Genomic DNA, 18,289 nt, shown 5'->3' on the forward strand with positions numbered 1-18,289 from the left:
TGTAAAAACTTTAGTCAGTTTATATATTTCCCACAAGCTTACTCTCATACTCTATGTTCCCCTTCTCAATCAATTGCTGACCTTGTGTTGAAAGTATAGAGATTTGATCTAAGCTAAGTTCAGTGAACCAGTCAGAAATTATGCAACTAACACTGAATTTGCTGGTGAAACTCAATATGTCTGGCAGCATCGGTGGGAAGAAAGCAGAGTTAACGATTTGAGGCCAGTGATGACATCAGAACTGCTAGTAGCTCGGAAAACAACTAGTATCTATGCTAGGATGGTGTTAGGAGGTGGAGAGATAGGTGAGCGGAAAGGTGAAGATAGAACTCAGATAAATAGATATGAAAAGAGCAGATAAATGAGGAGATTCTGGAAGTTGTGGAATGTCAGCGGTGAGCACAACAGGTTCCAATGCACTCTTCCATAGAAAAGCAAAGAGAATTATCACCAATGTCTTGGCAAATATTTATCCATCAACTAACATCACTAAGACAAATTACTAAACACTATCACCATTGCCATAGATAGGACTAAAGTGCAAACTGGCTGCCAGATTTTATTAGAGTTGAAAAATGTGTTGCTGGAAAAACACAGCAGGCCAGGCAGCATCCGAGGAGCAGGAGAAACGACGTTTCGGGCATAAGCCTTTCTTCAGGAATGAGGCTGGTGTACCAAGCAGGCGGAGATAAAAGGTAGGGGGGAGGGAATTTGGAGGAGGGGCACTGGGAATACGATAGGTGGAAGGTGAGGGTGAGGGTGATAGGCCGGAGAGGGAGTGGGGACGGAGAGGTCGGGAAGAAGATTCCCGCCTCAGGCGACTGACTGTGTGGAGTTTGCACGTTCTCCCCGTGCCTGCGTGGGCTTCCTCCGGGTGCTCTGGTTTCCTCCCACAGTCCAAAGATGTGCAGGTCAGGTGAATTGGCCATGCTAAATTGCCCGTAGTGTTAGGTAAGGGGTAAATGTAGGGGTATGGGTGGGTTGCGCTTCGGCGGGGCGGTGTGGACTTGTTGGGCCGAAGGGCCTGTTTCCACACTGTAATGTAATCTAATCTAATCTAAAAGATTGCAGGTCAAGAGGGTGGTGCTGAATCTGGGGGTTGGGACTGAGATAAGGTGGGGGGAGGGGAAATGAGGAAGCTGGAGAAATCTACATTCATCCCTTGTGGTTGGAGGGTTCCTAGGCGGAAGATGAGGCGCTCTTCCTCCAGCTGTCGTGTGGCCAGGGTCTGGCGTTGGAGGAGGCCAAGGACCCGCATGTCCTTGGCGGAGTGGGAGGGGGAGTTAAAGTGTTCAGCCACGGGGCGGTTGGGTTGGTTGGTGCGGGTGTCCCAGAGGTGTTCCCTGAAACGTTCCGCAAGTAGGCGGCCTGTCTCCCAAACGTAGAGGAGACCACATCGGATGCAGCTGATACAGTAAACGTGTATGCAGGTGCAGGTGAATTTACGATGGATATGGAAAGATCCCTTGGGGCCTTGGAGGGAAGTGAGGGGGGAGGTGTGGGTGCAAGTTTTGCACTTGTTGCAGTTGCAGGGGAAGGTGCCGGGAGTGGAGGTTGGGTTGGTGGGGGGGTGTGGACCTGACAAGGGAGTCGCGGAGGGAGTGGTCTCTCGGGAACGCTGATAGGGGTGGGGAGGGAAATATATCCCTGGTGGTGGGGTCTGTCTGGAGGTGGCGAAAATGGTGAAGGATGATACGATGTATCCGGAGGTTGGTGGGGTGGTAGGTGAGGACCAGTGGGGTTCTGTCCTGTTCACCCCAACCTCCGGGCCACATGACGCCTGAAGGAAGAGCACCTCATCTTCCGCCTAGGAACCCTCCAACCACACGGAATAAATGTAGATTTCTCCAGCTTCCTCATTTCCCCTCCCCCCACCTTATCTCAGTCCCAACCCCCAGATTCAGCACCGCCCTCTTGACCTGCAATCTTCTTCCCGACCTCTCCGCCCCAATCCCCTCTCTGGCCTATCACCCTCACCTCCTTCCACCTATCGTATTCCCAGCACCCCTCCCACAAATTCCCTCCCCCCTACCTTTTATCTCAAGCCCGCTTGGCACACCAGCCTCATTCCTGAAGAAGGGCTTATGCCCGAAACGTCGATTCTCCTGCTCCTCGGATGTTGCCTGGCCTGCTGTTTTACCAGCACCACATTTTTCAACTCTGGTCTCCAGCATCTGCAGTCCTCACTTTCTCCTGACAGATTTGATTATCCAACCTCTAAGGCCAGGTTGTAAAGAAGTTTTTTTTTATATTCATCTGCTCATCCACTTTGAGATAAATCAGAAGTCTGCACTATCAAAGAATAATAAAAGTATTTAGATTTCAATGGGAGTATTCTTATGCAGCAAAATCATGTTGTGATTTAAGATCAAGTTAATTGCGTCTCCATCCAGAATACAATGCTTAAGTCAACAAATCAAGCAATAATATGGGGCTTTACAAATGCATTCGTATCACATAATAACCTGGATTTTTAAAGAAACATATAATAGAGACAACAGCGCTTAGTGAAACAGCAGAAATGGGCAATAAACAACTTTTATTGTGTGGAAGAATGACATGTTTATCTTTCAGATCAATAATATGTAAACTCTATCAATTTCCTTCAATTTTTGGAAAATAGATTCATGGGTTCTTTCACTTACACACTTGAGACATAAAACAAATTCAAAAAATAATACATTTCGGTCTTGTTTTAAAGCTCATCTATCCAGTCTATTAGGATAAATTCATTTCGATAAATTAGGATGAAGTATCAATGAGGAGAAACAAGGTCTATAGAAGATTAGGAGAGAAATGGGGATCTGGTCCAACTGAATTGGAAACAAAATTTAGCAGATACAGCAAGAAATGAGCAATGAGCAGTCCTGAATAAAACATAATCTGTGTACCTTAGAAGTTAGGGATTGACATCAAAGTTGGGCCTAATGGCCTGTTTCCACACTATAGGGATTGGCACACCGACCTTTACACCGCTGAGGCTAAACGCCAGCTCGCGGACATCTCCACCTACTGCCCCCTTGACCATGACCCCACCTCCCACCACCAAACCATCATCTCCCAGACCATCCATAACCTCATCACCTCAGGGGATCTCCCATCCACCGCCTCCAACCTCATAGTCCCACAACCCCACACCGCCCGTTTCTACCTCCTGCCCAAAATCCACAAACCTGACTGCCCCGGCCGACCCATTGTCTCAGCCTGCTCCTGCCCCACCGAACTCATCTCTGCATACCTCGACACTGTCCTGTCCCCCTTAGTCCAAGAACTCCCCACCTACGTTCGGGACACCACCCACGCTCTAACCTCCTCCATGATTTGCGCTTCCCCGGTCCCCAACGCCTTATCTTCGCCATGGACATCCAGTCCCTGTACACCTCCACCCCCATCACGAAGGACTCAAAGCCCTCTGCTTCTTCCTTTCCCGCCGTACCAACCAGTACCCTTCCACTGACACCCTCCTTCGACTGACTGAACTGGTCCTCACCCTGAACAACTTCTCTTTCCAATCCTCCCACTTCCTCCAAACCAAAGGAGTAGCCATGGGCACCCGCATGGGCCCTAGCTATGCCTGCCTCTTCGTAGGATATGTGGAACAGTCCATTTTCCGCAGCTACACTGGCACCACCCCCCACCTTTTCCTCCGCTAGATCGATGACTGTATCGGCGCTGCCTCGTGCTCCCACGAGGAGGTTGAACAGTTCATCCACTTTACTAACACCTTCCACCCCGACCTCAAATTTACCTGGACCATCTCTCAGACTCCTCCCTCCCCTTCCTAGACCTCTCCATTTCTATCTCGGGCGACCAAATCAACACGGTCATTTACTATAAACCGACCGACTCCCACAGCTACCTAGACTACAGCTCCTCCCACCCTGGCCCCTATAAGAACGCCATCCCATATTCCCAATTCCTTCGTCTCCGCCGCATCTGCTCCCAGGAGGACCAGTTCCAATACCGTACAACCCAGATGGCCTCCTTCTTCAAAGATCGCAATTTCCCCCCCAGACGTGATCGACGATGTTCTCCACCGCATCTCCTCCACTTCCCGTTCCTCCGCCCTTGAGCCCCACCCCTCCAATCGCCACCAGGACAGAACCCCACTGGTCCTCACCTACTACCCCACCAACCTCCATATACATAGTGTCATCCGTCATCATTTCCGCCACCTCCAAACAGACCCCACCACCAGGGATATATTTCTCTCCCCTCCCCTATCAGCATTCCAAAAAGATCACTCCCTTCGTGACTCCCTCGTCAAGTCCCCCCCACCAACCCAACCTCCACTCCTGGCACCTTCCCCTGCAACCGTAAGAAATGCAAAACTTGCGCCCACACCTCCCCCTTACTTCCCTCCAAGGCCCCAAGGGATCCTTCCATATCCGCCACAAATTCACCTGCACCTCCACACACATCCGCTGCACCCGATGTGGCCTCCTATATATTGGGGAGACAGGCCGCCTACTTGCGGAATGTTTCAGAGAACACCTCTGGGACACCTGGACCAACCAACCCAACCACCCTGTGGCTCAACACTTCAACTCCCCCTCCCACTCCACCAAGGAAATGCAGGTCCTTGGACTCCTCCATCGCCAGACCATAGTAACACGACGGCTGGAGGAAGAGCGCCTCATCTTCCGTCTAGGAACCCTCCAACCACAAGGGATGAACTCAGATTTCTCCAGTTTCCTCATTTCCCCTCCCCCCACCTTGTCTCAGTCCCAACCCTCGAACTCAGCACCACCTTCCTAACCTGCAATCTTCTTTCTGACCTCTCCGCCCCCACCCCCTCTCCTGCCTATCACCCTCACCTTAACCTCCTTCCACCTATCGCATTTCCAATGCCCCTCCCCCAAGTCCCTCCTCCCTACCTTTTATCTTGGCCTGCTAGACATTATCCTCATTCCTGAAGAAGGGCTCATGCCCGAAATGTCGATTCTCCTGTTCCTTGGATGCTACCTGACCTGCTGCGCTTTTCCAGCAACACATTTTCAATTCTATGAACGTATACAAGAGTAGATTAGCAAGAAATAGCCAAAGCCTAAAAGGGTAGTCAAAAACATATTAGTAGCAGGGTGGCTCAGTGATTAGCACTGCTGCCTCATAGTAACAGGGTCCCAGGTTTGCTTCCAGCCTGGGGCAGCTGTCTGTGTGGAGTTTACACATTCTCCCCATGTCTGCGTGGGTTTGCTCTGGTTTCCTCCCACAGTCCAAAGATGTGCAGATTAGGTAAATTGTCCATAGTGTTAGGTGCATTAGTCAGAGGGAAATGGATCTGGGCGGGTTACCCGTCGGAGGGTCAGTGTGGACTGGTTAGGCCGAAGGGCCTGTTTCCACACTGTAGGGAATCTAATCATAATTGTTGACTAGAAGTAAACCTGTGGAGACAGGGGGCATGGTACAGGTATTTGTTAATTATTTTGCATCTGAAATGTCAATGATGCCATAAACACAGTTTCTCTCAGTTCCTTAATATACCTTTAACTTATCTAATTTTTCTAACCCCTCCTTTACTGTGTTTATGGCACCATCACAGATAATAATAATGCATAGTATCACAATTTTTTGTTATATCTTTGATATGAGAATGATTCCAGAAGATTAGAGGGTTGCAAAGTTTAATCTCTGATCAAGAATGGGTAGAAATGTAAACTAGTTAACTCGATGTCACTCAACCCAATACCAACAGCAGGAAACATCAAGAGTCAACATTGCAGGAGAAAATTAATTGTGCCTTCGGAAGGACATAGGCAAATAAATGATACCACAGACAAGTTGTGTTTATGACTAATTTGATTGAATGCTTACGTGAAAGAACTAGGAGGGATGGAAGTAGTCCAGTTGCAGAGGTCTATCAAAGGGTGTTTCATAAAATAGATTTAGTTAACAAAATTGAAGGGTGTGGAGTTAATGGAGCCATATTATCAAGGAAATGATATTGTCTGCACAAAGGTAGCGTAAAGTAACAAATTGGGAGTTCCACAGAAGTCAGTGTTAGGACCACTGCTTATGTTAAATGATATGCAATAGAATAAAAGGTACAATTTAAAAGTTTAAAACCTGGAAATGTAGGGAACTATGAGGAGGTGAAATACAGACTTCAGGTGGTCACAAACCTGATGAAATGCAGATACATAGCATTGAATGCAGATGCATGTAAAGTCATACAACTCATAATTTTAAAGGGAATATTGGAATAAAGATATTCCAGGTTCCCAGAAACAAATCTTTGAAGTTGTCAGACAGGTTCAAAACAAAATCAAGGAAATCACTCTTTTCAATATCTTGGGACGGAAACAATCATACCCAAGAAATTTGTCTAACTTTGATCTTCGTTTCTGTAGCACCTTCTGTTCAAAAATCTATATGGAATCTCGTTAGCTCTTTGCCGTGGAAATTAAATCGACTCGACTCAAATGCTAGGAAGAGCAAAGAAAAAGTTTATTTTTGGACTCCGCAGAGTCAACCCGATACATTGGCAAGACATCTTTTGTAAGTTGACAGTTTTCACATATTCCCTTTATACTATACTTCACCTTTCCCTATCACACCTCAAGGCCAGGAGCCTTGAACATTTGAGTTCCTTTCCACATATGGAGTTGTTTTTTCTCATTCTTTGACTGCTGATACGATAGTTTATTGGCCTTGAGAGTCTGCTGTAAGTTTGGGTTAACTTTACATTTTTTCTGTCTGCCTGCAATACTTCTGTAAAGTCAGGCCCTCACTTCTTTGTTTCAACCATGCTTTTACAGATTTCACAATAAATGTTAATTTTCTATTACACTCTTCCCTATGATGTGGGTTCTATTGCACTTCCAGCACTTCCTCTTCATCCTTTGTTGTAAAGACCAATTCAAAGTAACTGTTCAGTAAATGTGTCATTTTCTGACTTGAAATTACAATATTAATTGTGCGTCTTATTGTACTATACTGTATTATATTCCATTGAGCCTTCCTGTTTCTTAATATATCTACAAAACCATTGGTGTTGGCCTTGATATCTCTCACTATCTTTTACTCGTATTCTCTTTTAGGTAACTCTTGGTACCACTTCCATGTAATCGCTTGCAGTCCTTTTTCTCCCTCCAAATCCACAGAATTATTTTGCCTTTGCAGAGCTCTTTTTTAATACTCTTGCTCATTTGTTGACCATGCTTGTATAATTGTATAGCTGGGGTTTGGTTAGCCCTGTTGATTGGATGGTTGGTTTGCAAGATAAGAGTTATGCCAACAATGTGCGCTCAAATCCTGCACCAGCTGAGGTTACAATGAAGAACTCTCTTCTCAACCTTTCCTCTTGCCTGAGGTGTGGTGACCCTAAGGTTAAACCACCACTGGTCAGGTCTCTCTAATGAGGGAGCAGCCTTGTGGACCTTTCAGACTACAATGACTTTACCTGTTCTCCTTTTATAATTGTACACACATTTTTTTTCCTGTAATAGTATTTCAACTCTTGCATTGCACCAAATACTTTTTATGAAATTCTCTCAATGTATTCACTGTCAATTTTGACCTCATCCCTCCAAAGCAAGCCTTATCTCTGAGTAAACCCTTGATTCACAACTTCTATTACTCACTCTCAAACATATTACCAAATTTTTTTGCATTTCATTCACTGTTTCCTTACTGTTAGATTAATTATATTCAGACTCACTATGAAATTTAAGTTGGTCTGTTTTCTTAGTGGTAACCCAAACACCTTTTTAAATGTACTGAATTTTATAAATACAAAACTTCTATTTTAGTTCTACTGAATGATGTCTGGTGTTCATGTGACATGAACCCTAATGTTCCCTTTGTTAACGTTCATAACTCAACAACGATGAGTTTTATATTTGTTACAAACTTGAATTTTCTTGATGTTAACATATTACTAATCTTCACAACATTACTTCTGGTTATCTCTTTCCTCCTTCTAACTTCTGCATCACATCTGCCATCTTCTGTTATTATTTATCCTAAACAGAAAAACTTATTGATTTGTTCCAGTGTGGCACCTTCCACTTCAATCTTTATGTTAGCTTCTTCTCATGTATTTGATCTAATGACTATCGTGTTTTCATTTTGGTATTCATCAATCCAGATTCTGAAGTTCGAGACTTTACTTGATCTCTAATGTTTATATACAGTCTCCTCTGATTCTACAAATGGTGCTGACTTATCAGTGGACTGTAAGTTTGTTGTGTACTTGTCTCTAATCTTTACGCCAGAGGTCCATCTAATTGTCTGAGTATTTGTTGTGTACACAAACTAAATCATTGCTGCAACAGTGCGCAGCTTTGCCTTACTCCACTCTCCACATGTCTAATTGCCCCTCCTTTGAGCCTGATGCTCACGATTTGGTTCTTGTATAGACACTGGATAAATTTCACATCTTTACTGTCACATATCAGTAACCCATCTCTGAACCTTTGGTGATAAACCCAACCAATTTTGTTTTAACAGTCTATGAAACATAAGTAAATGTTTTTGTTTTACTTCTCTATATTCAAGATTGCTCTTAGATTAAATAATGCCTCACTTGTTTCTTCTCCAGGTGTAAATTCGGTCTGTCTTTCACCAATTTGTATTTCACTAACATCAGTTTTAAAAAGTCTCTATTTTTCAAATAACATCTGTTTCCAGTCAAGAACTAGATACTCTGCTAAAGTAGTAATAATGTGGCATAGTGCTTTCCTTCTTCGATGACATCAGGTATCTGGATTCAGTTAATTTTTAATTCTAGTTCATATAAATAACCAAAGAAATTCAAATTGGACTGCGCATTCCTACGGTCTGCAGATGCTAGTGTCATAAATCTTATACAAAAGAGTTGTTCAAGTTGGATGATGATTGAAATTGATAAATAAAAGCATTAGACCTTAGGGCCATAAGACATAGGAACAGAAATATGGGCCATTAGGTCCACCAAGTCTACTCTACCATTTATCGAGGACTAATAAAACTCAACTCCACTTTCCTGCCTTATCCTAATAATGATGGGAAATCTGTCTATCTCAGTCTTCAGTATACTTTACAACCCAGTTTGACAGTTGTATGTAGTAAGGAATTCCACAGATTCACATCCCTCCAAGAGAAAGAAATTCTCATTTGTCTTAAATGGGTGATCCTTCACTCTGAAATTATATGTTCTGTTCCTAGATTGTCCCTAAAGGGGAAACAACCTCTCCACATCTAAACTATCAAGTATCTTAGGAATCTTACATGTTTCAATAAAGCCATCTCTCATTCTTCTAATTCCTACAAACCATTCATATAAATATGAACATATGACTTTTTAAACTTTATTTCTTCATTTTTCTACTTTGATACTAAGAAGACTATAGTGCTGAACTTTTAAAATGCATTTCTTTATTTTTCTACTTCTGTAACTAAGTTTTTGAACTTAGGTACTTTGTACCGAGGATGGCATCGTGTGTGCAACATTATACACTTTTCACTGTACTCTTTTACCATGTACCTGAGTATGCATGAGAGCAAAACCTAAATTTAAGTAAGCAATTAACGGAATTGAGTTAACATAGGATGACTTATAAAGTGCCTATGAATAGTTATAAGATTTTCCAAAATCCACACAACACATAGATATTAGAAAATGATCAGTAGGAACTTGGATATTTATATTACACTGCTGAGATGAGTTAGAATATTTTGGCATTCCACCATATCCAAAAAAATATAAGCTTGCAAAGACTAAAGAAGTAAATATACAAAAGATGAATTGGAAGAACTTAATAAGGCTTTTGCTTATAGTCTTGGGTGGTGGCAGTTTAACTATACATGGAAATATTAAATTACTTTAAATGATAAACAGGTCATTATGCTGAAGTAGGCTAATTAAGCTGTGCTGCAGTGTTTAACCAGGAATCAACAAAAAGCAAATTTATAGCAGATCAACTGGTACAGGATCAATGGACTGAATGGTCTCCTGCATCTTAAATTCAAGCCTCTTTGACTGTTATATATAACAGAAATAAGTTTTTATTTGGACATAAATGGTTGGCTACAGCCCCATCTATTGGCTATAGTGAGACAAACAGTGTGTTTAAAAAAAGCTTTGGCCTATTTTGGCCATTCCCACTGCTCAAGCACTAGTCAAGTTCCTATATTGCATAGGCTTGACCTGCACTTTAAGTACCTACTTAAACATTCCTCAAACTGTAGACTTTTCCTAAGTTAACTGGAATAATAAAAAACATGATTAATGCGGTAATATGTAAAAATACTTTCAGGTTGCAATAGTGTTCAGTTGGAACATGAAAGAAAGAACCTTGCTCAATGACCAACAATTTGCAATTTTCATAGAAAATCAAAGGAACTTTGGAAAAAAAATCTCCAGCAAATATCATGCAATATTAAAACTTACATTAAATGATAGTGACTTTGGCAGTTTTTCTAATCCAAGGGGAACTAATGACATACTGTACACAAGGATGAGTGGGAGACAGTCGTCTGATTCCTCCACTTACCTCCACCAACCCCATCCATATTTTTGCTTATCGCCACATCTATTGATAGTTTCCAAAACAAATCTATCGATTTTATTCATTCTATGATGAAACATCTACATTCCTCTGGGGTAGAAAATTTCAAATATCCACAATTCTGAGTGAAGAAATTTCTTCTCATCTTATCCTAAGTGGTTTCTAGGCACACAAGAGGTGTTGGTGCAGTGGTAATGCCACTTGGCCAGCAATCCAGAACCCAGACCAATATTCTGAGGAGCAGACTGCTGCAAATGCTGGGATCTGTATTGAAAACAGCAAATGCTGGAGATCACAGTGAGTCAGCATCCACAGAGAGACAGCAAACTGATGTTTCGAGTCTAGACGACTCTTCATCAGAGCTGGTGAAGAATCATCTAGACTCGAAATGTTAGATTGCTCTCTCTCATGATTGCTGCCTGACCCGCTGTGATCTCCAGCATTTACAGTTTTCAATATTTTGGGGAGATGAGTTCAAATCCCACCATGGCAGATTGTGAAGTTTAAATTCAATACAAATCAGGAATAAAAGCTATCCTAATGGCAGGAATTGTCAATTGTCATAAAAATCCTTCTGACTCATTAATGCCATTTAGGGAAGGAAATCTGCAATCTTCATCTGGTCTGGTCTGCAAGTGACTTCAGACCCACAGCAATATGGTAGACACTTGACTGTCCTTTGAGCAATGAGAGATGGATAATAAATGCTGGCGCAGTCAGCGACACCCTCATCCCATGAATGAGTTAGAGTGAAGCCTCTCAGCATCTACCCCATAAGAAATTTGGATGTTTCAGTGAAATGGCACATCATTCTCCATAAAAAGACACTTTACTGATTCAGATGTCACAGAAGTTCAGTTTTCTAGATGGAATGACAGCAGATTTCATAACATGAAGAAAAATTTTGAATTCCTATGCAATAATCAAATTTGATGTAGTTAGTCACTGTAAATTAGTGGCGCTGCCTATTACCTAGAGCCTGCGATGGAGTGTGCTTTAAATCACTTTTTTTTTAGGACTGAGAAAAGTTGGAAAGGCCACTCCATTTGTTGTCCAGTGGCTTTCCTTGCTATTTCAGATGGTATTTAAAAGTCAGCCACAATGCAGCAGGTCTAGAGTCACTGGTAGGTCAGACCAGGAAAGGAATAAATTGGAATAATTAATAATTGCCTCAACAAACAATCAACGATTGTGGTATCAAAATGAAGACAAAGGGAGTTTGTATATTTAATCCAGGGGAACAATTTCAACGTACTGGCCCTTTAAGTTTAAACTGAAGTAAAACAATTCAGTGTGCGTACTCATGAATGCAACCCAAAGGTGGAAAAAGAAAATCGTTCTACTGAAGAAAAGGAAATACAACTTTATTATTTCGGAAGGCCACTGTTATGAACCAGGCCAGAGCCCCTCAAAACATTTCAAGAAGGTAGCCTAGACCCTAATGTTTCTACTTGTTGTAAGCAGGTGTAGATATTCCAGGTGTGATCAGCTGGCCCAACCACTCAGTTTGAAACAAAACAGAACTTATTTACAGACAACTGAATGAAACACAAACAAAAGGACCGAATTTAGAATAACTTAACCTACCTGAAAACTCAATCGACTCTATCGCAACTTAATGATGCCGTTACAATACGTGCAACATCCCCATAAATACCCCCTTGGCAAAAAAGGTAATAACAAACACAGATATCAGAGAGAGAGAGAGAGCGAGCGAGAGAGCGAGAGAATCAGCATGGAACTGCTTCTTTGGGTCCCCAGCAGCTTGTCTGGGTTCCCAGCTAAAACTTGCAAACAAAACAGCTTACTAAAGCCAAACCAAAACAAACCCTGAGCTGGGAGAACTGGCCACACCCTTTAATTATACAAATGTTTTAAATAAAAACACTTAAAAAGCATTTTCAAGTTGATATTTCCAGACATTTTGGAACCTGTGCCTTTACTACCCTTCTGAAAACAAACCATGGACAACATAACTTTGTTAAAGGAGCAACAATGTCACACCACAGTGAGGCCAAGTAGCAGGATGCCTTGCTGTAACAGCACCAAATCAAAACTCATAGACAAAATTAAAACAGGATATGTACCTAAAGGTCCCTGATGAACAACTATTTCCACTTTCTCTGAGAAGCCAAAGCTCCACCACCCAACCAGAAGTTATGAACCCCTCGACAGTAAATAACTGGCTGCATCTCTGTTTGGAATGGCAACAAGACCCCCACACCGCTAACTTCTATACTTTTAGAAACTAACCATGAAAGGTTGTAAAACAATGATCACCAGAGCCTGTGGAGTAAAACACTTGCCGCTCTCCAGAGTGACCATGAACAATCTTGCAGGCTGAACATGACTCGATGATCTTTCCTGAAGGACATCCTGAAGGATTATTTCAAATTGAGAGAGTCATTCAGATATAAAGGCCCCGGCTATCTCAAACACTCATATTAGTGAAAAAGAAAAAGGAGCCATAGATAGGTTTAGCAAACTAAAGATGGACAAAGCCCTCGAGGAATACAAAGAAAGCAGGAAAGAACTTAAACAAGGAATTTGGAAGGCTAAAAGGGGCCATGAAATGTCTTTGTCCAGCAGGATTAAAGAAAATCCAAAGGCATTTTATCCATCTGTAAAGAGGAAGAGGGTAGCTAGGGAAAGGGTAGGTAAAGAAGGGAATTTATGCGTGGAACCAGAGGAAGTGGATGAGCTCCTCGATGAACATTTTGCATCAGTGTTCACAAAGGAGGACATGGTGCTTGGTGAGGGGTATAGAGTCATAGAGATGTACAGCATGGAAACAGACCCTTCGGTCCAACCTGTCCATGCCAACCAGACATCCCAACCCAATCTAGTCCCACCTGCCAGCACCCAGCCCATATCCCTCCAAACCCTTCCTACTCATATACACATCCAAATGCCTCTTAAATGTTGCAATTGTACCAGCCTCCACCACATCCTCTGGCAGGTCATTCCATACACGTACTCCCCTCTGAGTGAAAAAGTTGCCCCTTAGGTCTCTTTTATATCTTTCCCTTCTCACCCTAAACCTATGCCCTCTAGTTCTGGACTCCCCGACCCCAGGGAAAAGATTTTGTCTATTTATCCTATCCATGTCCCTCATAATTTTGTAAACCTCTATAAGGTCACCCCTCAGACTCCGACGCTCCAGGGAAAACAGCCCCAACCTGTTCAGCCTCTCCCTGTAGCTCAGATTCTCCAAACCTGGCAACATCCTTATAAATCTTTTCTGAACCCTTTCAAGTTTCACAACATCTTTTTGATAGGAAGGAGACCAGAATTGCACGCAATATTCCAACAGTGGCCTAACCAATGTCCTGTACAGCTGCAACATGGCCTTCCAACTCCTGTACTCAATATTCTGACCAATAAAGGAAAACATACCATACACCTTCTTCATTATCCTAACTAGCTGCAACCTCCACTTCCAAGGTGCAATTAACCCGCACTCCAAGGTCTCTTTGTTCAGCAACACTCCCAAGGACCTTACCATTAAGTGTATAAGTCCTGCTAAGATTTGCTTTCCCAAAATGCAGCATCTCGCATTTATCTGAATTAAATTCTATCTGCCACTTCGCAGCCCATTGGCCCATCTGGTCCAGATCCTGTTGTAATCTGAGGTAACCCTCTTCGCTGTCCACTACATCTCCGATTTTGGTGTTATCTGCAAACTTACTAACTGTACCTCTTATGCTTGCATCCAAATCGTTTATGTAAATGACAAAAAGTAGAGGGCCCAGCACTGATCCTTGTGGCACTCCACTGGTCACAGGCCTCACAGGGTATGTTGATATCCTGGGGCATGGCAATATAAAGAAGGTATTGGGTGTCTTAAAAAGCTTTTAACCAAGTCCACAGATCCTGATGGGATCTTTCCTAGAGTGCTGAAGGAATTAGGTGAGGACAATGCTGGGGGCCTGTATGAAATCTTTCATCACAGGAGGACTGGAGAATAGCTAATATTGTTGCTTTGTTTAAGAAGGGCAACAGGGATAAATCTGGAAATTACAGGTCAGTGAGCCTAATGTCAGTTACTGGGAAATATTGGAGAAGATTCTTAGGGATAGGATTTACTCACATTTGGAAAAATATGGTTTGATTAGCAATAAGCAACATTGCTTTGTACAAAGAAGGTTGTGCCTTGCAAACCTAATTGAAACTTTTGAGGAAGTGACATATATGATTGATGAGGGCAGAACGGTGGATGTTGACTTTATAGACTTTAGCAAGACCTTTGACAAGGTTCTCCATGGCAGATTGATACAAAAGTTGAAGTCACATGGGATCCATGGTGAGCTGATAAGATGGGTACAGAACTGGCTTAGTCATGGATGACAGAAAATAGTGACGGAAGGGTGTTTTTCTGACTGGAGATCTGTGATCAGTGGTGCTCCGCAGAGATCAATGCAGGGACCCCTGTATTTGCAATATACGTAAGTATATGGAGGAAAATGTAGATGACCTGATCAGCAATTTTGCAGGCAACACAAAGATTGGGGGAGCTGCAGATAATAAGAATTGCCAGAGGATACAGCAGGATGTAGATAGATTGAAGACTTGCATGGAGAAATGGTAGATGGAGTTTAATGTGAACAAATATGAGATGATATATTTTGGAAGAGCTAATACAGGAGGGAAGTATACAGTAAATGGCAGAACACTTAGTAGCATCGACAGAGGAATCTTGGCAGACATGTCCATAGTTCCATAAAAATGGCAACACAAGTGGATAAGGTGGTCAAGAAGGCACATAGCATTCTTGCCTTCAGTCGTGGCAGAGTATAAAAATCGGCAAGTAATGTTGCAGCTAAGTCAGATATTAACTTCAGTTAGACAACCTTTGAAACATTGTGTACAGTTCTGGTCACCACAATACCAGAAGGTTGTGGAGCCTTGCAGAGGGCACCTGGTTTGTAGTGTATTAGGGTAATGGTTTGTAGCTATCAGGAGAGATTGGACAAACCTGGTGTGATTTCACTTGAATGTTGAAAGATGAGTGGTGACTTAACAGAAGTTCACAAACTTGAGGCATGATTAGAATAGATAGTTGGGAGTCTTTTTCCAAGGGAAGAAATATCAATTACATGAGGACGTAAGCTTAAAGTACAAGGGGGTAAGTTTAATGAAGATGTGAGGTAAGGTTTTTTTAAAAAAACACAGATCATGGTAAGTGTTTGGAACACGCTGGCAGGGTTGGTGCAGGAAGCAGATACAATAGCGGCACAGTGGCTAGCACTGCTGCCTCACAGCACCAGGGACCCAGGTTCGATTCCTGCCTCGGGCAACTGTCTGTGTGGAGTTTGCACATTCTCCGTGTCTGCGTGGGTTTCCTCCGGGTACTCAGATTTCTTCCCACAATCCAAAGATGTGCAGGTTAGGTGAATTGGTCATGCTAAATTGCCCATGGTGTTAGGGGCATTAGTCAGGGGTAAACATACCTTGCATGTAAACATACCTTGTAAGGTAAACATACCTTACATATCATCTCATATTTGTTCACATTAAACTCCATCTACCATTTCTCCATGCAAGTCAGGGAGATTTTTTGTTTTATCTCTAAACATAGAGTAAGGGAATGGGTCTGGATGGATTACTCTTCAGAGGATCGGTTTGGACTTGTTGGGCCGAATGGCCTGTTTCCATACTGTAGGGAATCTGAGGCATTTTGACAAATACAAAAATAGCCAGGGAATAGAGGGCTATGGACCACAGAGCTTCTTCCTGTACTTTGAACACCATAGTACAAGATAAATAATCAAACTAATTTATTTTAGAAGGAATTTGAACTAGTGGAGGTCACACCTTATTTCCTTACCAAAGGTCAGCAAGAAGCTGCTTGTAGACTCCGTTCCAGCAGAAAGCTGATTTTCAGCTGGTTTGCTGCCTAAGTAGCCAAAACTGAAACAAGTTGAAAGACTCAGAGTCATAGAGCCGTACACCATGGATATAGACCCTTTAGTTCATCTCATCCATGCTGACCAGATATCAGAAATTAATCTAGTCCCATTTGCTAGCACTTGGCCCATATCCCTCTAAAACCTTCATGTCCATATACCCATTCAGCTGCCTTTTAAATCTTGTAATTGTACCAACCGCCACCACTCCCTCTGGCAGCTCACTCCATACACACACCACCCTCTGCGTGAAAATGCTGCCCCTAAGGCCCCTTGCTGCTCTGATTTCAAGTCCACTGGAGAACAACAAATTTAACTATGAGAAGCCTCACAACTTACAAAAATTCCTCTGCTTTAAAGTCTTTCACTTCACATCAACTCTAAGAAACAAACACCTGTTATTAAACAGAAACAAGAGACAATCAACCTTTCAATTATATTGTTTATATTCATTTGTATCTATTCTGAGTATACAACAGTATGTGAGAATAAAATATTTTAAACATCTGAGGTAAATAAATAACCTTCCTCACTTATAAAACACACAAACAGCTTGCTGCTGGGTCTATTTTAATTGAGATAATCTTGGACACATTCCTCAATACAAAAGAATCACAGCAATAAGAAAAAACAAATTTTGAATTTGATAAATTTTAATATAACTATAAACTACTTATTTTGATTTAAGAAAATTAAGTAGAAATTTCTCTGCTCAAAAGAAAAATGCTGTGGGGTATCTTATTGAGCTGATTAAGGTTATGAATTCAAATATCTCAATCCATTCCACCAGTGCAAACCCATTCTTATCGAATGGATTGCTGACCTGACTCAAAGTTAACAAAGTTAGCTGCTGAGAAATTAGGAAGCAGTGTTACTGTTCAGGAATTAGTTAAGATTCTTTGTTCATGTGGTGTAGGAAAGCTCTGCATCTAACTTGTAGAATATCATAAGTAGAAATAATGGAAAAAGGTTTCTTCATAAATATGATCAGTCAACTTGAAGAGCGAAGAGAAAAGTCAACCTATTATTGTTTTTTTTAAAAAAAGAAAACCTATAAAACCAAAACAATTTTTTGTCATAGCAACAGCAAAGGGGCTTTTTAAATATACAATTAATTTAATGGAAATAAGAGAGGATATTCACAAAGTAATACAATTAGTGCCACTAACTCCTTTAAGACAGATTTATTTCCTTGAACAGGTTCTGTGAGCATAGATTTGAGCCTTTTTGGTTTCTTTGGAGTTCAGTAAATAATTCACAGAAACAATGTTGGTTTGTTTTGTTTGATAAAGGTTCAGAAATAAAGATCTGAAATTTCCTAATTAAACCACACTGTTCCATCGCAAACTGACTTACAGTCTTTTGAATTCAATAAAGAGCAACCAAGCTCACTGGAAACAAATCTCACCTCTGCATTTACTAACAGAACTCCCACAAACAGTGACTATGATGCTTTTTTGAATCCAGTGCAACTAAAGAAACACTTCCAAATTCAAAGCAGACATGGTGGAAATGAGCATCCTATTTTTTATAAAACAGTCTTAAATAACTACAAATGCAAATTAAATTGTGGAAGAAACAAATTCAGTATTTTAAATGCGGGATCACTGAATCTTGAAAGCGGTTGCTATTCCATACACTTGGTTGGGATACTACTGTGACATCTGAGCTTCCATTGCCTGTGCTGTCCACTCAGGGGCAGCCTGGCTGATCTTCTCCAGTAGATTGTTCACTTGGAAACAAAGGGATTGGATCTGTTTGTCCCATGTGGGCAAAGCTTCACGAGCTGAAAGAATAAAAGATACAGATACATTTCAAGTGCTAATAACAACAGACACGATTTCAAAAAGTCTTGGTGTCCAAATGTACTGTGTGAAAATGATAAGACTCCCC

At 41.8% G+C, this 18,289-nt stretch overlaps 1 protein-coding gene across 1 annotated transcript in view; it reads right to left on the minus strand.

Moving 5' to 3' along the window:
* Positions 1 to 11,833: 11,833 nt before the first annotated feature.
* The window catches only part of cops4 (COP9 constitutive photomorphogenic homolog subunit 4 (Arabidopsis)), a 68,146-nt gene continuing 61,690 nt past the window's right edge, over positions 11,834 to 18,289 (minus strand). The window contains exon 10 of the mRNA XM_072551986.1: positions 11,834 to 18,182. Within this exon, the coding sequence (XP_072408087.1) occupies positions 18,049 to 18,182 (134 nt within the window). The 3' untranslated portion in view covers positions 11,834 to 18,048. The remainder of the gene's footprint in view (positions 18,183 to 18,289) is intronic.

The sequence above is a fragment of the Chiloscyllium punctatum genome, chromosome 1 (assembly GCF_047496795.1).
Source record: "Chiloscyllium punctatum isolate Juve2018m chromosome 1, sChiPun1.3, whole genome shotgun sequence".
NCBI classification, from domain to species: Eukaryota; Metazoa; Chordata; class Chondrichthyes; order Orectolobiformes; family Hemiscylliidae; genus Chiloscyllium; species Chiloscyllium punctatum.